A 27392-nucleotide genomic window follows, 5' to 3' on the forward strand; every position below is an offset into this window, starting at 1 on the left:
ACTCTATCAAAAGCTTTTTTGTAGTCGACAAAACAGAGGTATAGTGGGGTCTGAACCTGTATAGCTCTTTCACTTAAAACACGGAGGAGGTATATTGCGTTCCTTGTCCCTCTGTCAGGTTGGAATCCATATTGTTCTTCTGCGATTTCGGGGTTAATCTTATTCCTTAGCCTGTTGATAATTATACGCAACAGTATTTTGTTGATGTGGCTTATTAAACTTATAGTTCTAAAATTTTCGCATCTGACTGCACCTGCTTTCTTTGGTATTGCTATGAAAATAGAGTTACAGAGATCTTCTGGAATTTTCCCAGTGTTGTATATATTGTTGAATAATATGTGAAGTTCATCAATTGCTAGATCTCCTAGGCTTTTTAATACCTCAACAGATATTTCATCAGGGCCTATTGCTTTGCCATCCCTCATTCGTTCCATGGCATGTTCAATTTCACTTTTGGTGATGTTTGGTCCGATTAATGGTTCTTTGAATTTCAGTGGTGGTTCATTTCTATTTGGATCATTGTACAGTTCGCCTATGTATTCTACCCATCGGCTTTCTATATGTTGTTCTTCAAATAGCAGTTCCCCTTGTTTGTTTTGGATACAACTTCCTGCTGCTTTGCTTTTCCTTTTCCCTGATAGTTCTTTTATTCTTTGGTGAGCTTGTTGGGGGTTGGGTTTGTATTCTCTTTCGATTTCGCAGCATTTCCAGTCTAGATAGTTCTCGTGTGCCTCGATGCATTTGGATTTAATGTGGTTGTTCAATGTTTGGTATTCTGCAGACCCTCTGTTGCATTTTCGTCTTTCTTCAAATAGGTTTAGAATTTCATTTGTCATCCATTCCTTTTTGCTGTTTATTTGAGCTATTGGTAAATGCTTTTCTGCAGTTGTTTTGACACAATTTTGGAATATATCAAATTGTTTTTCACATTTTTCGTTATCAGGTTCACTTTGGCTTTCTATCATGAGTGCATTTTCAAATTCTTTTCTCATTTTTGTTTGTATGCCATTGTCTTTGCATAACCTGTAATCCCTCTTTATTCTACCAGCTGTTCTCTGAATAGCTTTAAACTTTATCCTTACTGTACAAACAACTGGGACATGGCCACTGTCTACATCGCCTGGGTAGGTTTTGCAATTTAATATGCCATTTCTGAATCTGTACCTACGATCCTTAAAAAATAATGAAACTTGATTTGTCCTAAATTTAATTAACCTTCACAACCGACGTGTACACATTTGAAGGTCTGACAGCCGAATGCAATTATGGGCCTGTTTCAACATACCATAAAATCATCATCATCATCATCATCATCATCATCATCATCATCATCATCATCATCATCATCATCATCATCATCATCATCATCTCGACCGCAAACATTATCATTACGACTCCAATTCAACAGTGTACTAGTACTACGATTGCACAGTAAAATTTATAATATTTATACTCACAGACTTTTGTAAAGTAGTTGTCCCTGGGGTCCCGGCTGTTGGTTTTGTAGTCTAGTCTTGATTAGATCTATGGGGAAGACACATGTCACTCCCACGATGCCCGCGATGCTACCATTTACCACTCGGGGAAGGAGTCTGAAAAAGCAAAACGCATCAAGGACAAAAATGAATATAACAGCTTTATACAAAAGGACGAAGTCCTTCGCATGGTAAGTTTCGGGCTCAAAATCCTTCTTTAACCCACAATAATAACAAATTAATTGGGGTTTTTTTTTTTTGGTTGGCTTAATAAGGGTTTTGAACCATCCGTTTCGTTTTGAATAATTTCTTCTTTTTTTTTTTATTGAATCTAGTATAATTATTAACGTTTATTTTGTTTGTTGAAGAATGGGTTTAAGGTGAGCCCCGACTACATGAGTCTCGTGTTCGAATGTGCTGAATAATTTTGACTTTTCCGAAGGTAAAATGACACCAAACAAACACACACACACACACACACACACACACACACACACACACACACACAAACAAACACGACTGACTCTTTTCACTATCAATTCCCAACTGATTACTGTTGGTAATTTTGGATGCATGCCTGTACAGTGTATAATCCATAACCAATCCACGCGCCCCCCCCCCCCCCAACACACACATACAAACACAAATACACACACACACACCATCACCACCACCATCACCCCCCCCCCCACCCACCCCTGCTAATCCCGTGCACCGCAGTATTTTATTTTTGTTTTTACTTGAAAAAGGCCAAAGGCCGAAACGTCGTTTGTTTTGTGTTGCTCATTCATGAGTCAGATCTACTCCCTTGATCTTAATCTCCATTTTATTGACTCATTTAGGCACCTCTATTATTATTATTTTATTTTTAATTTTAAATTATTCCCTAGCCATGAAGTCAACTGGACAGGTAAGTGGATTTTTGTTAACCACACGACATAGCAACTATAACAAAATCGTTGACATAAAGCCAATGACGACTATAATAAATTTTACCGAACTCACATAGGCCTAGATATGTGACCAATCGTCTCGAAACAATATTATGTCGGGTTGAACTAAATGTCAAGAAAGTGGTTTAAATTAATACGGACGAGAAATATGGAATTTTAGTTTTGTAATTACGTTCCCCCCCCCCCCCCCCCCCTATAACTCTGAGACAAAGTGACACAGGATACTGAAACTTGGCACAAATTACCTATATTATAAGGTCCATTCAACAAAGCAGCCACCATTTTCGATGCACTTCCCCATTATTTGTAACCAGCCGTTAAATGCAGTGGCATAATACGAGATTCCGGTTGTTTGACAGCTTATTTATTCCAAAAAGAATGTCTTCTAGTGATTCAAACTTTGCTTCCGGGGGTTCTCTCATACTTGGGACAACGAAAAGTCACATGGAGTCAGATCTGAAGAAGAGCGTAGACGCTCCAACCATAGCTATCGTTAACATAATATAGCCTGACACTAGAACCCTCTAAGACTTAAAGTTTGACGTCAATTTTTAGGTTTGTGCAGCGTCTGGTGAGTTGTTCAAGGAAACAAGTGATTCCATTGGTTGAAGTATTGAATACAACTCACGATTTGTTTTCTTTTGTGGCCAAAGACTTGTCTTTTGACGACATTTTTTGGTCAGTGTCAGGCTATAAGTTTACGGTGGCTACGCTCCAACGCGGTCCACTCATAATTGCTCAACAACTCCCTCACCAATTTTGCTGTGTGAGTTGGTGCATTGTCGTGTTCGAAGACGAAACCGTTTTCCAAGAGACCCGGCCGTTCCATTCTAATGGCTGGTCTCAACGTTTCGTGAAGAATCATTTTACAGTACCGGGCGTTGATTGTCGGGCCAATCTGAACAGACCACTGCAAAAAGTCGTCAGAAATATCAAAGAAGAACATCGCATGGCCTTTCGACGTGCCTTCTCAGAGCACGGTTCATCCTTATTTCTCTGAATATTATCTCTGGGCCCCAAGAATAAACCCCGATATGACATGACAGCTATACCAATTATAACACCAGTTCTGTTCACACAGCCAAAAACGACTGAATTTTACCTAACCCAATATATGGGATGTTTTTCATTGAAATAAGGCATTTGCTATATAAAATTATGTAAATATAAGAGGGCTCATCAAATATGAATTCCCGTTCATTGTTTTGTTCTTTGTGGTGTATTCCATGTGTTTAGCTTTGTTTTGTTTTGTCCAAACAAGAAGAAAGAATATAAATTCTTTGGATCTAAAAAGAACAAAGTCATATAATATATATCTGACCATTTTAACTATAAATTAACTTTTGGTCACACAAATAAAAACACCGACATTATACCTTTTGAGACGATGGGTCATATATTTCTTATTATCATATTTTAAGTGAAATCATTTTTTTTTTTTTTGCAATATGGTTCACGCCGACATAATACCAGACTGATGTGATGAGATACATACTATTAAAACCCTGAGAATAAGGGACCTCCATAGATAAGAGATAGAGAACGCACTTAACAAGCAAAGGGACCGGGATTGGTCCCGGGGCAGTCAAGATAATGTTTTTACCCATCAGTCCTACCAATAGTGGCTGGATAGCTGGATCTGACTCAGTGTACTTTATCGTAGACAAGCGTTCTCTCAAAAAGGTAGCAAGTAATTTTTACAGTCCGTTTAATGCTGCAGTGAAGGAGATAAACATGGGCCTTGTGGCTCTGAAGAACTGATTTTAGTTCGAAATGTGAAACCTTAAATGTGTGTATATCCTAAAAAGGGCTAAAAGCTGTGGGCTGTAAAAAAAATGGGGTAAAAAGAACAAAATAATTTACACGGAACCTGTCTTCAGCGAACGACATAAACAATCAAATTGAGTCCGCTCATTGTCGCTTGACTTTCTCGAAGTCAGGACTCGATAAGCGTTCGACCAAAGACGCCATAAGACGACATAGTCCCTTGACAGCAATGGCGTCTATAACTATAAAACCGAAATTGATCCAGGTTTGGCTCGCGAGCTGGCCTCTGAATCAAACGTATATTATAAGATGCAAATACTGTAAGTATAAGACGCATCTACCCCTATTACACTTGGGGCCCCGGGAAATTGGGAAGGGGCAAAACTTGGTCGTGTAACAAACTGGAGGGTCAGATGTACACAATAAAGCAATAATATAATCCAAACGGGGGGGTAGGGGGATCCCAATGGCTCAGTTGGTAGAGCGCTCGCTTCACAAGCAAAGGGAGCCGGATAGATCCTGGACGAAATCGATATTTTTCTTTTCCTCTAATCCCTGTTCACTGTTACCCAGAAGTTATTGGGTAGCTGTGTCATTTAGATCTGGTGGAAAGTACATTGTGATAGATTAACGTCATATCCAAAGGGTAGCAAGCAACTGCTACTATCCGTTTCATGCTATAGAAACTGAAATAAAATCCGGCTCAATGGGCCGTACGATTCTGAAGGTCTACATAGTGGGCAATTCCAATACGAATTCCACCAATTCAGGAACAGACTTGCCGTTTTCCCTGGTTTCTGTAGCATTATTTTTAACTATTTTTTAAAGATAATAATAAGCTGGGGACATTGGGCTCATTGGGGTAAAAACATGCATTCGACATTTCTGTCAAATTGTTTGTGTTCGTTACAAGCGAGCTCTACTGCTACAATTCATGTTTATCCTTAATCACATAACTATCGGTGAGACACTTTACAAAAATGTGTTAAACATTGTGTCTGCAAGGGACTGATAAGAAATTGTTTGATTTCAAAATTCAATTGATTTCTTTTTACACGTTTTTATTTTAAATTTATTTGGTGAGGATTTTTTTTCTTTGTTTGTTGGTTTGTTTGTTTGTTTTTTTGTTTTTTTTTTTGTTTTTTTGTTTTCTTTTTTTGTTAGTTTTTTTTTATTATCTTTTTTTTATTATATTATTATTTTTTTTTTTTTTTTTTTTTTTTTTTTTTTTGGTCTGAGGTTGTTTTCTTGTTTCTTTTTGTTTGTTTTTTAATTTATAAATTTGTGTCTTCCTTTGGCCACGTGATTAGAGAAGGCATCTTAAAAGCCATTGAAAATTCTTCAGAGTTCGGCACACAAAAATCAAAACCAACTTACAAGATCAAAGTGACAACACAAAGCACAGGAAAAAAAATTCAACAACAATAAAAGAATACGTAGGTGTTTAGCATGACTTAAGAAGCTTTGATAATGAATGAGACAAACGTCTAAGATGCGTCCAGATCCAACCCTTCCTCAGCCAACAAAAATCATTCTTTAAGGGGCGGTTTGGGTCTTTTCTAAAAAAAAAAAATTTAATTACCTATATTTGGTGGCTTTAATCATTCTGTATTGTCATTAGAGGTTAAAAATGAACATTTTTGGTGAAAAATATAAATTATCTGTGTTGATACTCGTTTTGCGATCTAATTTGGGGGTCTGGCATTAAAAAAATATAACAATCTTGTGGCAAACGTTCCACAAAAACTAATTTAATGAAGGAATGACCTCCATATTCTTCCCTCTTATCAACATTGTAACATAGTGTGTCGCCATAGAGAGATTTTACGGCTTTAGCTTATGGACTTTTTATTAGAACATTATAAAGTTGAAAATCAAAATATTATGACAAAATTGATGTTAAAAATTCATAATTTGGATTATAATTCAAAATACAATTACCTTATGAAAAACATCTCTCTATGGCGACATACTACATTATCTCTACTATAACTGTGAAAATTTTCAGACAATTTCATTGAATAGATTCTGAGAAACGTTTGATACAGTAACCCTTAGAAAAATGACATATCGAGAAAATGGCAAAATAGCTTTCAGTTTTTCACACTTTTCTTACTACCTTTTCGCCAGTGTTTTTTCGTGCCTTTATAGTCTACTTTAAGAATTTAAACTTGACTAATATTATTTCTAAGATAATTGAATACTTTTTATCACCAAAATCTCAAAATCAATTTTTTAAAGGATTTTCCTAATAATTATATGTGTTTGTTTTTAAGGCTTTTACGCGCTTGCAACGCATTAAGGTCATATCAGCGCCAGTAAAAAGGAAGAAAATGGTATAGTAAAAAGTTCTAGAATTACAATTAAAGCACAAAAGAAAAGGTGAGACAGAGGGGAATTGGTTCAAATAGGGAACAGATGTAGATTCCAAGAGAACACTGTCAAAATACTAAGTTTGAGATCACCTAACAGTCTCATCCAGACACAAGCACAGGTCCCAACTAAGAGGAATACACTCAAATGTTTACAAATCATATAATATGATATGTAAACTAAACATAATACAATGCATAACAGAGAGATGATTCCAATAATTAGACCCAAACCGCCCCTTAAGTGGCTTCGAAAACCAAAATGGTTATCGTCCCGTCTTTTCACAGCCTCCAATGACAGCGAGCTTGATAAGCGAGTCAACAGATTCGTGGATTCGTGTTCTGTAGTCCTTCAGAGCCATAAGGCCCATGATCAAGCCACACTTTAACCCGGTTTCTATGGCGTTAAACGCACAGTACAATTGCTACTTGACGCTTGCCTATCACAAAAAACTTTCCACCGGATTTAAAAGACCCAGCTACCCAATCATTGCTGGATGGACGGGGGAATCAGAAGAAAATAAAATCACGACTTCACCACAGATCGATCCAGATCCATTTGCGTGTATAGCTAGTGCTCTACCATTTGATCCTCCGACTAAGGTAAGCACGCTATACATTACTGAATCGAGGTTGCCACTATCCCGTATTCTATGAACTATGTCGTTGCCATATGGCTGATACGAGAATTAATTTGGCAGTGAAAATGTCCTATATAAGCGTTCATTTCTGTTCTCAATTTTTAAAAAATACCTTTTAAAAATGGGGGGGGGGGGGGGCGTAGGGACCCTTTTCAGAGAATAATTAGATGAAATTCATAAACACGAATGGTCTTTCATTTACATGCGAGATGGCATTGTGTACCATTCGCCGTCTGTGTGGCAATGGCGTCACAATACCATGTTATGATGATTTATCCAGGTCTCAAATTCCTCGCCGCATTCGTGTACGGTCGCGAACCCGCCAAGAAGCTTCGTCACAACACAACGCTCGACTAAATGCTCTGTGGTCTCGGGCTCTTGGCCCCAACGCGTACATTAAGTAGCAAGCGGAAAAGTTCCCATTGATGAAGCGACGATGCCGTTAGGCAGGTTCTCGACCGAAGACGATTAGCCGCCACCCTCTTGCTGGTACAGAAGACTGGCAACTTCTCTCCTAGTTCTCGAGGAGTCTACCTTCCCGCCCCCTATTCGCCGAAGGATAGTTGGTCAATCTCATGAATACAATCAGCTCAATTTTGTCCTCGTTGAATTTAAGCTTGTTGTTTGTCATCCATGTTTTAACGTTATCTAGGCATGCTGTGAGTTGCTCTTTTGTTTCTTCAATGTTTGTTTGTTTTGTTGTTGTTGTTTGTTTTTGTTTGTTTTGTTTTTTAAAATGAAATGGGAGTGTATAACTGGGTATCATCAGCGTAGAGATGATGAATGAGACAGAAGGTCGCGATGATGTTGCTTAAGGGCTTTGTGTAAATTGTGAAAATATAAGGGACAAACACTGAACTCTGTGGAACGCCAAATTGTAGCTTTGTTGGTGGTGAAAGGGAATCATTTATGAGAATGCGCTGTGACCTGTCTCGTAGATAGCATGGAAACCATTCTAGAGCTTTGTCTCCAATTCCAAAGAGCCTCTGCATTCGGTCTAGTAGTATTACGTGACCGACAGTGTCCAGCTGCAGTAGTATTGCATTATCGTTTTTGTCAAGTAGGTCAACAATATCATTGTGGACACACAAAAGTGCTGTTTCTGTGCTGTGTGATTGAGTTTATAGGCGGATTGAAAAACAGTATGCAGATTGTTGAAATTTACGTAGTTGTTGAGACGTTTGACAATGAGCCTCTCTAGTAATTTTGAAATGAAATAAAGGTTCGAGACTGGCCTGCAGTTTTTTAATTGATCGCTGTCTAAATTTTTCATTTTCAAGTGGAATAATTAGAGCTTTTATTGAACGACGACGACGACGACTACGACTACTACTACTACTACTACTACTACTACTACTACTACTACTACTACTACTACTACTACTACTACTACTACTACTACTACTACTACTACAACTACTACTTCTACTACTGATACAAATAATATTGTACTAATAATGCAATCATTACAGAACCAGATGTGTAATACAATGAATGATTGCCGCTATTATCACATCTAATTTCTGGGTAAACTCACGAGAATTGTGGATCCATGAACCGGTAACCTTTGGTTTTTGCCGCGGCCTATGGAATATGAACGGCAGATCTGTAAAAGGAAAGAGTAGATACATTGAAATCACAGGATACAAAATGAATACCATAATACATAATATGGAATAAATAAGTTTGCTTTTAATGTAATTTTTTTTTTTTTGCTGTTCTGACCTTTACCTTTTTTGTTTTTGCTTATTTACCTTATTTGTTTAGTTGATGCTTTCATTTGTATTTAGTTTTGTTGTTTTTGCTTTTCTTTTGTTGTTGTTGTTGTTGTTGTTGTGTGTGTGTGTGTGTGTGTATGTATGTGTGTGTGTAAGTGTGAGTGTGAGTGTTGGAGGTATTATTTGTTTTGTATTTCTGAAAATGTTAAACTATAGGGGTGTTTTAAATCATGAAATTAAGATAGGTCTAAATACGATATTCAACGAGCATCATATCATGACATAGATATAATATATCAGGTATTTCAATTTTTAAAAAAAGAAGAAAAGTCTAAGTTTGGATGGGTTCAAACCGTTATTGAAATAAAATAATTTCTGTTTTCATGACTTCATACTAGTGTGTCAGAATATACCCATGTGCCTTGTCGAATGTCTCTATGTACTGACATTTTCATAAAGACAGTTACAGTAATAAAATATCCCAATTTGTGACACAAACCACAACAACAAGAAAAAGATGATGATGATGATGATGATGATGATGATGATGATGATGATGATGATGATGATGATGATGATGATGATGATGATGATGGTAATGATAGTGGTGGTGGTAGTGATGGTTATGACATCTCCGTTAGAGACTGTTCCTCACAAGATCTAGAGTTTGCAGATGACATCGCCTTACTGAGCCATCGCATTCAAAACATGCAACTTAAAGTAGACTGCTTGGCAGAGAACAGCCAAAAATGTTGGTTTCACTATAAATGTTGAAAAAACAAAGGTGATGCGAATTCATAACCAATACAAAACCCCAATCCACATATCAAGGTCTCCAGTTCAAGATGTAAACGACTTGACTCCACATACCTAGGCAGTAAAGTTAGTGAAACAGGAGGTACAGAGGAAGATATTAAAGCCGGAATAAGGAAAGCACGGCAGACTTTTGCCACCTTGTCGCCCATGTGAAAAGCAACAGCTATCTCTAATGCAACCGAGCTTAGAATATTTGACTCCAATGTGAAACCTGTTCTACTATGTGGATCGGAAACTTGGAGGGTCACAAACTACCTTACTCACAAAATTCAGACCTTCATTTACAAATTCCTCCGCATTATTTTGAAAATAGATGACAAGACCACATCTCCAACATAGAAATATGGAGAAGGTCAAACCAAGAACCCATCTACACCCAAATCAGGAGGAGGAAATGGAGATGGTCTGTCATACACTAAGACGACAAGGTAGCAATGTCACCCGCCAGTCTCTTGAGTGGAACCACCAAGGGACACGAAAGGTGGGGTGACCAAAACAGAAAGAGAGGCGTTCATTATCAGAAGAAATGAAAATGACAGGCCTCATTTGGGAGGCTACCAAGAAGATGGCAAAGGACAGAAGTAGATGACGGACACTAATTGTAGAGGCCCTATGTTCCACATGGAGCGAAGAGGATTAAGTCAAGTCATACTTTTAACTATAAATCCCATTTTCAGCGCCTAGTTCATATCCACAAAAATCAATTCCGCATTGAGGTTGCAGACCAAATATAATGTTTTAATTAAATACCTTGGCCCTAACATCAAGTCTCCAAGATAAAGACCATTGCACTTATTTGAAATTTTAATTAACTTTAAACTTACTACATGAATCCAACAATATTACTGGAGTGATAACAGAAACAACGCCCCCCCCCCCCCCCCACGTCAATAAAAAAAAATAATTAAAAAACTAAAATAAAATTTTATTTCAAACATTAACGCAAAGAGAATTCGTTGCTCAGTCCCTCTTGTAACAGACAGACAAACGGTTTGATAATTCCGTTATCTTCTCAATCAAAAAAGAGAATCAAAGCACTGTGAGATAATGCATATCTTCTAATCGGAAACATCACTAGACCCGTCGAGTGTTTTAGAGTTGGCTTATCAATTTTAAGTGGGTTGACAACTCAAATTTTTAGTTATTCTTCAAAGACCCCCTCCCCAACCATCACCATCCCTTTGTTCATCTTTGTCCCCGTGTAACGTGTGTATTTGTGACCAATCGCTTCAAAATAGTATTATAGCAGAGTGGACCTGATGTTTTAAGCTTAAAAATATAAGCCTATCTTACAAAAATTGAGGCAAAATAAAAGCCTCACTTGACGAGCGTGAATTTGGTTTTATAAAAATTCAAGAAATTTAGTTTTATTTGACTAGTTATTTCGATTTTAAACTCAAACGTCTTCTTCTAGTTCATCCAGACATAGTACCAAATTGACGCGGCGGGTCACATTTGAAGGACCGGGATTTCCTCTACGTTGCAATACAAAACAGCAAGACTTCCACCAATGATTTCAGTCTCCCGGCCACACTCTGGCCAATGAAGAGAACGTTGCTATCTCTACAGGAAAAAATCATCAACGTAAAGTCACGGATACTTTTAAAATCAAAAATATTAACCAGGGACAACGGTGAATCGAATCTACTACCTTTTGTATGAGGAATTAAAAGGTGGAGGGTTCGATTTTCTGCTGTCCCAGGTTTTAAGGCGACATAGGTTGTTGTTGTTGTTGTTGTCGAGCATCATGCTGATCGTCGAGGAAGTATCGTCGAATTTTTCGAGCACATTCACTGGCTGTTTGAAGTTTCATCAACACTTTCAACGGACTACTCAAGAAAGGCAGGTTCAGGTTTGATATTTGTGACAAAACGCTTCAAAACTGTATTATATCGGAATGAACTCAATGCGAACGACTGAATTGTATCTCAATTTTTAAAATGTGATTTTTTAAATATATATTAACAAGGCATCAGCCGCACTGCATCGCCGCAAAGTAAGCTAGGCAAACTGACTTGTTTAAGGCCACAGAGCCCGGCAGGTAGTCGAATTCGGTACCTTTCGGGTACGATGCAAAGACCGTATCGCTGAGCCACGCTGCCCTGGCAAAATAAGTACCTTCATGCAGGACAGCGAATGTTTTGGGGTTTTTGTGTCCTTCAAAAAATCTGAAATTTTCCATTTCTGATCGTTTCTACAGGCAGAAAGTACTTGGCGATAGACTAGCATCCTATCCAAAGGGCAGCAAGCAATTGCCATTGGTCGTTTCACGCTATAGAAACCGGGATAAACTCCGGCCCCATGGATTACGTGATGATGATGATGATGATGATGATGATGATGATGATGATGATGATGATGAATTATTATTATTATTATTATTATTATTATTATTATTATTATTATTATTATTATTATTATTATTATTATTATACATAAAGCTCAATTTTCTTCATCTGATTCATTCCAACATAACAGATTTATTTATCATGCGTTTAATATTTACAACCTTCGCTTAACGTATCACCATTCATTTTCCGTGCCATGTTATCACATTTAAATACGATAAAACTATTCCAATCCTTATCTTGAGTATCTACTTTAAACTCCTTTATTACAATACTTGTCGGCTGAGTTACATCAGATAAAGAGAAGATAATATTATTATAGTCTTGACTATAGAGTGTCCACAAAGTCAGGTTACACATAATAAGGCGTCACTATCAATTTTCATTCATCCAATTTTGTTGCAGCTTGTGAGGAAAAGGATTCAATAGTCTGATGTCACGTCCGCCCAGCAACGATCAGCTTGGTTCTAAACAAAGAAAATCGGTATTTTTAATTCTTCATGCTGGCTCGAAATTTTTCACATGTCATGTAATCAGAATGTATAAAAGTCAAAGCATGATCAGATTTATAATGTTTTTCTCCTCTGGATACACTTTTATGCTCGTCGGAGAAGTATTTCATAAGAGCATCCGCCATTGTTCCGATAGTTTAGAGCCAGATACTAAGTTACTCTGCGTCATTACGAGGGAAGTGACGTCACCACTGTTGAAGCCTATTGGCTGAACGTCACATTTCTTCCTAACTGAGAGTGACGAAGAGTTCACGTGGTGTGAAAATGCTGTTCATTTAACGCCTAATTGAATAAAATTGTTGTGTAAAGGAAGTCTATAACATCACCATCTAACAATTATGTCTGAATGTGAACACCCCGTATTTTTAGTGCTTAAACATTCTTGTATCCATTTAGAAATTAAAAAAAAGTTTTCATCAAATGATAAAACTATAAGTCTACGTATAAAAAAGTACATATAATATTATTGTGAAGAGCTGTATATGAACCAGTGCCAGCCAGACAAAGCAGAAAAAAGTAGAATTTATTTTAAACCTTCCGAAAAAAAAAATCTATTTTCGGAACGGTATTTTTTTTTTTCTTGTATATTTCTTTCTGCTTTGTCCGACATTTTCATGCACACTTCTTCAGATACTTATATTACACCAGTGCCTACTCCATAATCTGTAACTTGGCCAAGTGGTATGTTTATTTATAAATCAGAGTGTCGGCGGATCAAACCTCTGAAGTCCCGATTTTCACGATCGGCGGATCAAAAATTTGAAGCCAACGTACGAACTTTGCGCACCATGATTTATTTAATTTTGGGCGGATCAGACCTACATGGTGGGCAAAGTTCGTATCTAGGCTTCAGAATTTTGATCTGCCGATCGTGAAAATCGGGACTTCAGAGGTTTGATCCGCCGACCATCGCTGTGTAGATTTGTTTAAGAACAGAAACTCTTACACATTTTTATGACAAGATATATAATTATACAATTCCATCTGGATTTAAATTTGCGCTTTTGATTTATTAACGTACAATTCAAAGCAGAAAATTAATAGTTCTCCGTTTATTCTTCACACACACACACACACACACACACACACACACACACACACAACCAAGTTTCCCCTTTTCGTATCCACATACACATTGGCACAATCATTGCTAATGTCATGTTTGAAAAAATAAAGAAACAAACAAAGACCAAAAAAAAAAAAAAGACACAATGTAAATTGGTAAGGGAAAGAAAACGTCGTAACGCACGCATATTTATCCGTCGATTTCACACATTTACATACATGGCAACTATAATATTATCAACAAAGACAAAAGTATCGACACTGCATAGTAATGAATGGTTTTACACACTAGCGTATGTGCTAAAATCATGATTTATCCCAAAACCACTAATTATTTCTAGTTGATTGTGGAAAAAAAAATACGTATATTTTTTTTAATATTTCATTTAAGTGACAAAATGCCTTTTACGAGAAAACGTGAAATCCACAACGATTGAACCAAATAACTGCCGAACTCTGAAAAAATACGTATTTAAAAATTTGGCCAGAAATCTCGTCCTTCAAACATCGATCGATTAAAATGACCCTTATCTTCGCAAAAAACTGTCAAACCTGGGTGCTAGGCTTGAAAGTGTGTTTGCCAAGATGAGAGTCATTTCAATCAATCGATATTTGAAGGGCGAGGTTTCTGGCCAAATTTTTAAATACACGTCTTTCCACTGTACGTCAATTAACTGGTTAAACCTCAAAACAACCGATTTTACCGAAAATCAATACAAATTCCGATGCAATCACCCATTTATTGCCGTCATTTAGTGCTATTTTTAAACAAAACATTCTATTCCTAGCTTTGTTTACTTTATGTATAGATAGTTCGAAGATGACGTCACTCGGGTCTTTGTTATTGTTTTTTGCCATCCACGTTCATGAGTAATGCTCACTGAACTGTATTAACCCGACCATAAACGTTCATGGATACACACAGTTTTGTGTGTTGGTCCGTTATACTTCCGGATGGCAATGTTATGAGCTTCTTAGGCAAGCGCATACATTTTGATCGAAGACACATTCCTACAATATGTAACCATAAAGCGGTATCAAGTTATCAAAAATAAAAAATGCTACTATTATAGAAAATTATTGGAGTTAGATAAAAGAGCTTGTTTTGAATAAGATGAAACGTTATAAAATTGGTGCCTCATCTCATTATCATTATTATTATTATGATTATTATTATTATATATTATTATTATTATTATTATTATTATTATTATTATTATTATTATTATTATTATTATTATTATTATTATTATTATTATGATTCATCAGCACCATCATATTCATTATTATTATTATCATCACCATCACCAGCATTATCATCATCATTAACAACCTCAACTTTCTTCTCACATCCGTTCAAATGAAGCAAATTCATAATAACATACTTGATACAATGCAATAATGACTATGTTATAAACTTCATAATATATTAAGTTTAATTAATTTTTTTTTCTATAAGAGTGGTCCTTCAGCGTCATAAGACCTGCGACTTCGAAATTTACCCCGGTCTCTATAGGGTTAAACCAACAATGGACATTGCCTGACACTCTTTGGATAGGGCGCTTGTCGATCTCAATGTACTTTCCGCCAGATCTAACAGATCCAGCAACCCAATCACTTCTGAATGCTTGGGGGTGGTGTCAGAAAAAAATTCCGACTGCACTCGGGGTCCAAATCCAACAGTAAAACTGAACATGTGGAACAAGACATGATGTCTTAAGGCACTATCACACGTTATCTCGACTAAGACAACAAACATTTGACACATTTTACACTTGAGAATAGTGACAATACGTGAGTAAAGTAAAGAGCATTTTCCGAGGACTCAGCGGTAATATTTTTTCATCTATCTTTTTTTTTTTTTTGAATACAAAATCAAAAATCTTCGCCGCAGACGGAACATGTCGGGCGGAATGACGACGTTCTTGTCTTATGGTATGAAACGCGATGCTAACGTAAAGGTCTCTAGTTCACGTCTCACTCTGGTGGCGGAAAGTCGAGTCCTTGGAAGGCCTCATTAATCACATTATCTCACCAAACTCAGGTGAACAATGAGCATCAAGCGAGTAACGACGTCGTCTCTGTCGAAAAAAAATATATATACTTGTAATAGCATCTTACAGAAGCCATGTCTCGCCCTTTGTTTGTTTGTTGCTTTAGGTCTCTTCCAACACAATTGAGGTTATATGAGAGACCGCTGAAACAAAAAAACAAGCAATCTAACAAAAATAGTACAAATGTAAATCAAAATCATAACCTAAAGATATCATAAGCTAAACTATAAATAACCAAGAACAAACAGGCAGAAGATTTACAGAAAAAAAAATCCCCTGTTAAAAATACAATCACAAACCAAAGAAGCAGGATAGGCTAGTAACGAGAAGAAGAAACGACATCACTATCGGATCGTACACCCATGCGAACATCATAGGTATATGATTCAAGGGTGATGCTCCCATCCAACCACCTGCTGTCTCACCCTGTTTTCAGTGTCGTTAATTGGTTGGGATAGCGACCTGAACATGTTTACATGTCTGATAAGCCAAATTGTTATGCGATCGTTCTTGTAATGGAACTATTCTCAAACCAATGCAAAATGCCGTCCTTTACAGCAATGTTAAATCAGGCCCATAACTGCGTCCGGTTATCAAACATGCAAATTTGGGCACCTGGCTTGTAAAACTCTATAAATATTTTGTGGGCATTACGCTATAATATTATTACAACAGTCCACGTTCCCCCCCCCCCCCCCCCCTTACCTATGAGGGGGGAAATGTGATGTGTGCATGTGCTATTAAATTATTTAATGGGAAATGAAGACGATTTTGTGAATATGTATGTGTGTGTGTGTTTAAGTGTCTGTGTGTGTGTTTGTTTTTGTTTTTGTGTTGTTGTTTTTGTTTTGTTTTGGGGGTTATTTTGGGGGGAGGGGGGGGGGGGGGGTTCCCTACTTTCCTTTTTTTTTTTCTTTTTGCTTTTTGCTTTATTTTGTTTTTTATTTGCTGATTTTTGTTTGTTTGTTGGGGTTTTTTTTTTTTTGGTTTTATCTTTGGAAAGAGGGGAGGGGGGGGGGGGGGGGCGGGAGATTAGGTTTTGTTTAGTTATTAGGTTTTGTTTAGTTTTTTTTTTTTTTTTTAATAAATTTGTTGTTAATTGTTGTTTTGTTTGTTTGTTTTTGGTTGTTATTTTGATTTTGGTTCTGTTTCATTGTGTGTGTGCTTTTTGTTTGTTTGCATTGTTTAATTGTACTTTTTTTTTGTTGTTATTTTTTGTTGTTTGTTTTTGTTTTTTTGTTTGTTTTTTCTTTGGGGGGGGGGGGGTGTATTTTTGCCTTGTATGTTGTTTTCTTGAAGGGGGGGGGGGGAGACGATTTCTTCATATTTTTTTTTTTTTTGTCTTTCATAGATTATCTTTTTCTTTCAGCATTATGATAATTCATGACTATCTCTTACTTATGCTTTTCTTTTCATTTGCAATTTCAGATCTTCTTTACGGAGGCAACACCAATGATCCACTGCACGACTGCAATTGGAACTAAATCGAGTCCCAACATAGAGATTTGAATTTCCACAGGCGCTATTACTATTACTGTTTTCTTTTGTTGGTTTTTTTTTTTTTCGACAGGGACAACAACACTGTTGCCGCCCTTGATTGTACTCATTTTGACACCTGAGTACGGTGAGAGCATGCCTTTATTTTTTTTCTTCAAAGAATCAACTTTGCACCACCAAAGCGGAACTGAAATCGGTAACCATTCAGGGTAATGAGAACCCGGGCGTCAATGATACAATGGAGCATGACAAAACACTTTGAAACGTGGAGTAGCATTCAAATCATTATATATTTTTGCATTTTGAGTTACTAACAGTTTTCTCGTGTCGTGATCCAGCGCTTCATTAAGTTAAAAAAAAATTGAGCTTTTATATAACGCAATATCCACTAAACGTGTTCAAATCGCTTTACAAGGGGTCCCTGGCCAACAGCGACATTTAACATTTAGGACGGGACATGACGCCTGTTAGGCGATATCACATTTTTTTTTAGGACAGAGGCGACGCTGTTAACGGCCAGGTACTCATTTTACACCTGAGTACGGTGAGAGAATGCGAGTAAAGAGCCTTCTTCAAGGACTCAACTATGCGTCGAGCGAGGCTCGTACCCAGGACCTTCCGATCCGAAAGCGAGTGTTATGCCACTGGACCACATAGAGAAATACTCTAAAAGCAATCATTACTTACTTGCAGGTCCGATAACCTAAACTGTTATGGGCTCATTGGTGTAATGGGAATACTCTCAAACCATCGAATTCTTACTTGCAGGTCCGATAACCTAAACTGTTATGGGCGCATTGTTGTATTGGAAATACTCTCAAACCAAGGGGAAAACCCATGGTCCAATACAACAAAGTTAAATAAAAGCCATCACTGTGTTCGGTTACAAGACTTACTAATAATATATGCACATAGCTGCAGTAGTGGTAGCCTATTATTGTGATTTCGAGAGCGTTGTGTATGAAAGCACATTCAACGAGTCTCATAAATAAGGGTGATTCAACCAAATGAAACTACTTCAGTAGATGTGTATTTTAAACAAATCTAAGTCCCAATTCTATTTCAATGGAGTGGTATAAATAATACATTTTATTTCATGTTCAAATTTCATTGAATAGTCTAATTCTGTATGACTAAGATATTATCTCAAAAACGTAATAATAGCGATATCTTAAAAATCTTACATATATAAATATTGTCATAATCACAATATTACTCTGCTTTGCATTATAGGCTTATGAAAATATTATTATGCACACAATCGAAATATATTTCTTGGCAACAAAGAAAAGACCAGCGTGTGTTTTTAATGTTCATTGAATTTCATTGAATAGTCTAATTCTGTATGACTAACTAAGATAATATCTCAAAAACTTAACAATAGCGATATCTTTAAAATATTACATATATAAATATTGTCTCAATCACAATATTTGTCTGTTTTGCTTTGTATGCTTATGAAAATATTGAAATGCACACAATCAAAATATATTTCTTGGCAATAAAGAAAAGACCAGCGTGTGTTCATTTAAAAAGACAGGATATTAGTTTTTATTTCAACGTCACAGTTTATAGAAATTGAGTTAGTGGTTTGGGGTAAAAGTTTAAAAAGGAGGATTCCCAACGTTATATATGTTTTGTTTTTGTTTTTTCAGGGCTTTACGGTACTTGCAACACATTACTGTCATATCAGCGCCAGTAAGTAAAAGAGGAAGAAAATGGGATAGTAAAAATTTCTAGAATTACAATTAAAGCACCCACGAAAAATTAAGACAAAGGGAAATTGGTTCGAATAGGAAACAGATGTAGATTCCAAGAGCATAACATCAAAGTATTTTGTTTGAGACCACCTAAAAGTCTCATCCAGACACAAGCAAATGTCCCCGCTAAGAGGAATACAATCAAATGTTTATAATCATATAGGGCAAGGTGGGGGAATTCCACACCCAACTTTTTCAGTTTATTGTCATAAAGTTTCTATTGATGAGGTGAACACACAAACAGAATACAAATATCCAACAGCCATTCACACTTTGATTCTGTACAAATAACACGTTTAAAAATAAACGCCAATTCATAAATTCCAATTTTTCTCTTTATTCGCTTATTCAACATTTTGGGGTAATTCCACATTCATCATGACAAGCATACAAAAACGAGAATGAAACAATCAGGAACAATAATTAACGTCTGAAATGAACACAACAACAATCTTTGTAGATTATGACATGACACCAATAGGCCTAGGCGGGAGTCCCGATTGCTCAGTTGGTAGAGCACTCGATTCACAATCAAAGGGACGGAGATCGATCCCGGGTGCAGTCTCGCGATTTAAGTAAGGCGTAAGTATCTTCTCCTATTTTACTTTATCGTTTCTTGACATGGTCACGGATGTTCCTCAGTTTAGATTGTATAATCCGGCAGCACATTTGCAGCCCATCCCTCCAGATTTAATGAGATCGATCCTTTCACCATATCTGCATTGTCATACGACACCGTCTTTTCTTGTATTCAATCAACACGATTAGCCAATCTCTATAGAAAAAAGAGAAAAACATGAACAGAAATCGCTTCTAAATCCAGCTCTAAAGTATGGGCATTCATAAGTAACATCATCTGGGTTCACAATAAGGCTTATTATTTAAACAGGATTAATAGGCTACACACATCCAAGACTTTTGGATTAAGCGATTTTCTAAGAAAAACTATGTCGGGGTAATTCCACACCCGCTTTATAACTATTTACTTGAAATGATAGCGGGGGTCTTTATTTGTAAAATAAAACCATTGACGTAGGATTTTGATTAAGCATTTTCACACAAAAAAGTCACTAGAAATTCGAAACCCGGAGGGTGTGAAATTTAGCTGGGGCCTCTCTTTGTAAAATAAAACCATTGACATAGGATGTTGATTAAATATTTTCACACAAAAAAGGCATTAGAAATTCGAAACCTGTAGAATGTGGAATTTCCCTGACATTTATAAATCTAAAATAGGCACAGCAACTTACTTAAGGCATCAAGAACAGGTTTGGGAGAAATGTTTACATATCCGATGAATGATTAAACATTTCTAGCTTGAGTTTCAAAGTTGAAGAAAAGTTAACAACATTTCGCCATATTTGAAAATAATGAATGTTGCACTTACCTTCAATGGGCTTGTAAAAACTTGAAAAATTGTCAGAATTTAACAGTAACAAAAGTTGGTGCTTTTTGTGTTCAACCAGGAAATAGAAATAAAAAGCATTTAAAACTTTGAACAGTCGATTGGGTCTTTTTGCATTCTTTCTGCGAAGAACTAGATATGTAATGGATGTGGGTGTGTAATTACCCCGGGTGTGTAATTCCCCCACCTTACCCTACATGTAAACAAAACATAATACGGTGTATAGCAGAGAGATGATTTAAAAGAGCGTTTTACACGAGTATGATGACAGAATGTGAGTACAGAAAGAGCATTCTTCAGGGACTCAACTTTGCGCTGCCCATGGAAAGCCTCGAACCCGGGACGGACAGATCAAAGCCACGGAGTTATGCTACAAATTCCCAACGCCATAGATAATAAACAATTGAAACTCACAGCCTCAACGCCTAAAATGGGTTTCAAGTCGAGGCGAACTTGATATTTAATCATAACTCTGTCGTCCTCTAAAAAACAAAATCATTAAAAACAATTTGGCCTAAAACTCCTAAGGATGTCTTCAAGAGAGTCCCTGGTCTGAGAGTTTTTGACAGGATGGGGGTTATTTTGATCAATCAATATTTGAAGGACGGATTTTCTGGCTAAAACCGTTACAATTGTATGTTGTTGTGTGTTGTTTTTTTTTTTTTTTTTTTTTTTTTTTTTGTTTTTGTTTTTTTTAATTTTTTTTTCTTTTATTTCTTGTTTTGTTGGGATTTTTTTCAGAGTACGACAAAATTTAACGTATAAAAACAATATTTTAAACTTGCATTAATTCTACAGTATATACTCTATTATAGCAGAATCTTTAAACCAACCGTGAAGTTTAAATTTAGTTTTTCTGGTCATTTTAGCTATATAAATTCACTTTAATGCGTCATTTTACCCAAACATAATGCCTGATATTCTTTCTTTCTTCTCTTAATTTGCAAACCATCCCTGGTGTATTGTCTCAAATGTAGGCGTCTCGGTGTTTTTACAGGATGTATTTGTGTGCTATAGTAATGAATTAGCCTGAGACCTAGGTCTATTTCTAAACTATTTTGAGATGGTAGGTCATGATTATGAAAGTCACAGCCTTTATTTCGACCCTCAGGGTAGCATTAGGTCCGTTTGCTCTATCACGTAAAAAGTAACTAACAATTAGTCAATCATCATATAGGAGGAAATTTTTTTAAAGGATGCATTGAATATTATAATATTATATGTGACCGGTCTTCTCTGAAAAGGTATTTTGTCGGGCTGAAACAAATGGCAAAAATTGTTTTTATAGTAGAAACGACCAGAAATGTGAGATTACAGTTCCTTGTCAGTTTAAAATGCGAAGTCCATGGTCTCCAATAAAAAAAACCATCATACTTTAGCAAGCCCCCCCCCCCCCCCCCCCAAAAAAAAAAAAAAAAAGAAAGAAAAAAAAAGAAAAATCAATCAATTTTTAGCACCTCAATCATAGTACTGCTTTGAGGCAATGGGACACATATATTATTATATCTCAATCAAAGTACATAGTGACATGTGCTGTTGACAGATCGTTGTGAGGTGTGTATGGACGACACTGTCATGTGACTGTGTGAATAAGCTAATGTACATACATCTCACGTGTGTGTGGGAATTATTTATTTGGTTTCGCTAGATAGCAACCGCCAATTAATAACGACATACCATTGTTATCTTGAACATTAATGAGATTCACAGACGTGCAACGATCATTTCTCCACATTGACATCATCATCATCCCCGTCATCAACATCATCATCATCATCATCATCATCATCATCATCATCATCATTGCAATTATCTTCATAGTCATCATCATCCTTATCAACTTCAACCTCGTCATTACCATCACCAGTCGCATCGTCGTCATCATCATCATCATCATCATCATCATCATCATCATCATCATCATCATCATCATCATCATCATCATCATCGCGGTTGAGAAATAACCGAACATCCCAACACATCTTTAGCTGGAGAGAACGCAATAGATCGATCAATATCCACTCAGACACACAGTCGTATCTCTTACACTCATATATAACATTGTGCTCAACAAGTGCACAATGAATAATTAATTCGGATGTGTAGTTTTGTTACACGGCTATTTTTGGTTCACTTTAAAAATACAAGGCAAATACACCCAACATTAATTTAATCTTCCAAAAAATTAAAATGTGTTTTGACTATGAAATTCAGACCTTGTTTTCATCTCTTGCCATCAAACAGATAACAACAATAAAAGCGTAAATAAAGAAGAAGATAAAATGAAATAAGTGACCCATCGAATCAACCCGGTATTATACGGGAGTGAACCAGTTACAGAAATTTGCTTCTTTATTATAAATTATGAAAATCTATTTAAATGATTATGCTCGATGAAAAGAATGAATGTATTTTCTGAAATTCCCTTTGATCCAAATTTGGCAGCACTTACTCTTTTTTACTTTAAACGCAATTTTTGAAATCCGGTTCACTGCAGTATATTATGACCGAACTGAGGCGATGGAATGCTTATTTGACTTTTATGACTTGTCAAATTATATAAATAGAGAGGAGAAAGGGAAGAGAATCAGATTATTATTATTATTATTATTATTATTATTATTATTATTATTATTATTATTATTATTATTATATTATTATTATTATTATTATTATTATTATTATTATTATTATTACTACTACTATTATTATTATTATTATTATTATTATTATTATTATTATTATTATTATTATTATTATTAATATTATTATTATTATTATTATTATTATTATTATTATTATTATTACTATTATTATTATTATTATTGTTATTATTATTATTATTATTATTATTATTTATTATTATTTATTATTATTATTATTATTATTATTATTATTTATTATTATTATTATTATTATTATTATTATTATTATTATATTATTATTATTAATTATCTGACTAACAATACATAGATGAAGCCTCAACAATTTGTGCTAAATTTTTATTATCGCCAAAATGAAGTCAGTGGTTACTACTGATAAAGATAAGGGTTTGTTATTGACAGATAAGGAGTTGTAAGCGAACAGCGCAGACGGAGCTCAAGAAGGTTTCAATGGAGAATAATACCCGACCTGCCTACTTTAAAATTTAAAAATTCGCATTTTATTAGGAGAAAAAATTAATATCTAGTCGCTATAATTAACTTTATAGATCAACGATTTACCCTCACAATGAATAAATGACACTTCAAAATCCTTAAAATTATAATCTACTCTAGCACAAACTATCAGATTCAATAAGTTTTAATGACTTGGAAATGCTAGAGAACTTCTGAAATCGGAGCCGAAATTTCGTAATTTTACGAATTTTTCGTACGAGGCAGGTCTGTAATACTGCAAGCATTACTTTAAAATGTGGCCAATCGCCTCAAACCGGTTATCATGTCGGGATGTTTCAGATGCCGAAAATAGAAAGCAATGCGTAGCCAAGAACATTCGATTTTTAATACTATGAGTATGTGACCCATGGTCTCAAAACGGTATTAAATCGGGATGTTTCAGATGCCGAAAATAGAATGCAATGCGTAGCCAAGAACATTCGATTTTTAATATTATGAGTATGTGACCCATGGTCTCAAAACGGTATTAAATCGGGATGTTTCAGATGCCGAAAATAGAAAGCAATGCGTAGCCAAGAACATTCGATTTTTAATATTATGAGTATGTGACCCATGGTCTCAAAACGGTATTAAATCGGGATGTTTCAGATGCCGAAAATAGAAAGCAATGCGTAGCCAAGAACATTCGATTTTTAATATTATGAGTATGTGACCCATGGTCTCAAAACGGTATTAAATCGGGATGTTTCAGATGCCGAAAATAGAATGCAATGCGTAGCCAAGAACATTCGATTTTTAATATTATGAGTATGTGACCCATGGTCTCAAAACGGTATTAAATCGGGATGTTTCAGATGCCGAAAATAGAAAGCAATGCGTAGCCAAGAACATTCGATTTTTAATATTATGAGTATGTGACCCATGGTCTCAAAACGGTATTAAATCGGGATGTCTCAAGATGCAGAAAATAGAATGTTCAGCTAAAAACGTTAGATTTCGTTTGAGTTTCAGTGATCGAAATCTGAAAAAGTAAGACTGAAACTGTGAGGCAGTATGATTTTGGGATAATGGTTTGGTGTTATTTATTTTTATTATTTATTTATTCGTTTGCTGTTTCAGTTTTGTTTTGTTTTTCTTTTGTTTTTTGGGGTTTTTTGTTGTTTTGTTTTTTTTTCTATTTAAAAAAAAACATTTTGCTTTGCTTTTGTTTCGTTTTTATTTATTTTTGGTTTGTTTCTTAATTTTCGTTATGCTTTGTTTGTTACTGTTTCATACACAGCAATTTCACATTTAATTTCTATATACACCAGTACCTACTCCCTAGTTGTCACTTTGATGTTCGATTTTTTTTATTTTTTTTTGTTTGATTTTTTGTTTTTTTTTTTTTTTTTTTTTTTTTTTTTGCTGTTTTTTTTTTTTTTGTTTTGTTTTGTTTTGTTTTTTTTGTTTTTTTGTTTTGTTTTGTTTTTTTGTTTGTTTTTTTGTTGTTTTTTTTTTTTGGGGGGGGGGGGTGAGGGTTATCATTTTAACATTAAATTGACTTTACGACATACATCTGGATCATCTCACTCAACATAACATCACATTGAAATGCTAGGTCACAAAATTGCATCTTTTTTTTTTTAGCCTTCACTACTTTTAAGGTCACTATCCCACCCCATCAAAATAATGTATGTTCCTGACAGAGAATTTAACAAATAAAAACAGGGCTCTGTGTGACTTTATGACACTCGCCTTCGGATCGGTAGGTCCTGGGTTCGAGTCTTGTTCTGAGCGGCGCAAATTTGAGTCCTCGAAATAAGGGCTTTATTCACATTCTCTCATAGTACTCGGGTGTAAAATGAGTATCTGGCCGTTAACAGCGCTGTCTGTGTCGTAGAAAAAATAAATTTGTAATATCGCCTTATAAGTGTCATGTCTCGTCCTACATGTTAGCTGTCGCTGTGTGCTAGGGACAACCCTAATAAAGTGCCATGAGCACGTTCAGTGGATATTGCTCTATATATTACCGATACGTTGTTTGTTTTCTTTTTAATTCTCATGATAAATATTGGAAGGTTTATTTATTACTGCATGACAAAATATATCTTGTTTACGGGGTTGTTTTATTTTAACGTGAGCTTTTATACACGAAGTTTCCAATAAATGTGTTCGAAGCACTTTACAAGGCGTCCTAAGCCGGCAGAAAACGGTTCACGTGATCTGTATGAAATACAAATCCGGTTCGATTTCGGTGTACAGAGATTTGATTAAGCTTGTAGCAGATTATTATAAATAGAACGAAGTTGACGTCCACTCAGCACTTCTCTACGGCTCAGAATCAGAAACATGGACCTTGAACAAACAAATAGAGAAAAGAATTGAGGCCTTTGAAATGTGGACTTTCCGTCGCCTTGGAAAAATCAGTTGGAAAGAAAAGAAAACAAATCAAGAAGTCTGTGACATCCTTGATATCAGACCGACCCTAATGAAAGTAATAAAAACAAGAAAACTAAGGTATTTTGGACACCTAAGACGCCATCAAACTGTCAACAAGGACATTCTTGAGGGTAGAGTTGAGCAGAAAAGAGGAAGAGGCAGGCCAGCAAGAATTTGGATAGATGATGTGAGGACATGGACAGGATTGTCGGCAGCCGAATGCAGTCAGCAAGCCGTCAACAGGGAAGATTGGCGTGTCATTTCAAGTCGACCTCAACCCATGAGATGACACTGGAAGAAGAAGAAGACGTCACTAAGGCCTTTGTTATTGTTTGTTTTTTTGTTTTTTTTTTTGTTTTTTTGCCATCCACGTTTATCAGTAATTCTCACTAAACTGTATTAACCAGGCTATAAACGTTCAAGGTTACACATCGTTTTGTGCGTTGGTGCGTTATATTTCCGAATAGCAATGTTGTGAGTTCCTTAGCCAAGCGGACAGCATCTATAGAAGGAACGAAATTGACGTCACTCAGCTCTCTGTTACTACTTTTAGACAGCCTGTTAGTGATCAGTTCTCAGTAAATTATATCAATCTGTCCATAAACGATTAAGGTTACTCAAGAGGTTGGTATGTTGGTAATTTTAATTTGGCTGGCGAATGTTGTATTTTACCAAAACGCAATAGCATCGATACTACAAGTAGATTTGATGTAGCTTGTAACAGATTGTTACATGCCATAAACTGTACGAATGTACGCACATAATATCTAGATATTTACCATTCACTTCGTTGGAATTGATTTTACGAAATGTCAACACAGAGTTCAACCCATTGCTTGATGTTTTCTACACAATACCCAACCTACCGTTTACCATAATATTACTATGTGGTAGATTTTTCAATAATTGTGTGACTCTCCACGGTAAACGGGTATGGTATGAGTTTAGGTGAAATAATCAAACAAACATCAGTCGGATATAACATACCGACACACAAAACCATGTGTAACCTTGGACGTTTATCGTCTGATTGATATAGATACTATGCGCTTGGCTGAGAAGCTCACAACATTGCCATCCGGAAGTATAAGGACCAACACAAAAACTAATGTGTAATCTTGGTTGTTTATAGTCTGGTTAATGGAGTTTAGTTAGAATTACCCATAAACGCGGATGGCAAAAAAAATAATTCAATAACAAAGATCGGAGTGGCGTCATCTTCATTCTATCTATAATTTAGTGAGACTAAGCACGAAATGGCTGTCTAAAAACAACAAAAATAGAGCTGAGTGACGTCTATTTCGTTTCTTCTATAGTATTGGGACAACTCAAAGCCGTCTTCTTGCCTGACACTCGAAGAAATCTTTCCTACCATTTCTGAGTATTTATCACAATATTTGGACACACTCTGACCTGACGACGTCATGCAATGTTGTTGTTTTTTTTTCAATCGCCAGTGTTAAAATCGTTAG

At 35.8% G+C, this 27392-nt stretch overlaps 1 protein-coding gene and 1 long non-coding RNA gene across 8 annotated transcripts in view; one reads left to right on the forward strand and one right to left on the reverse strand.

Moving 5' to 3' along the window:
* LOC144968627 (mitochondrial glutamate carrier 1-like) overlaps positions 1-27392 on the reverse strand; it is a 60126-nt gene that overhangs the window by 19444 nt on the left and 13290 nt on the right. For 4 of the 5 annotated variants that reach the window (XM_078907153.1, XM_078907155.1, XM_078907154.1 and 1 more), the window contains exons 2-3: positions 8746-8814; positions 1458-1592 (exon numbers count right to left, since the gene is read on the reverse strand). In XM_078907153.1, the coding sequence (XP_078763279.1) occupies positions 1458-1592; positions 8746-8762 (152 nt within the window). In that variant the 5' untranslated portion in view covers positions 8763-8814. Of the gene's footprint in view, positions 1-1457; positions 1593-8745; positions 8815-15788; positions 15865-27392 lie in introns of all 5 variants that reach the window. The other variant, XM_078907157.1, reaches the window with a different exon arrangement.
* LOC144968628 (uncharacterized) lies at positions 11347-20482 on the forward strand. Of its 3 annotated transcripts, XR_013644617.1 has the most exons (3): positions 11359-11584; positions 12496-12574; positions 17150-18753. It is a non-coding gene; the product is annotated as an uncharacterized LOC144968628 (long non-coding RNA). The 3 variants fall into 3 exon arrangements; XR_013644616.1 differs by lacking the exon at positions 12496-12574 and having other exon boundaries at positions 11347-11584; positions 17150-20482; XR_013644615.1 differs by lacking the exon at positions 12496-12574 and having other exon boundaries at positions 11360-11594; positions 17150-17364.

The sequence above is a fragment of the Berghia stephanieae genome, chromosome 3 (assembly GCF_034508935.2).
Source record: "Berghia stephanieae isolate SIO BIC M18660-M18661 chromosome 3, UCSD_Bste_1.3, whole genome shotgun sequence".
Lineage (NCBI taxonomy): Eukaryota > Metazoa > Mollusca > Gastropoda > Nudibranchia > Aeolidiidae > Berghia > Berghia stephanieae.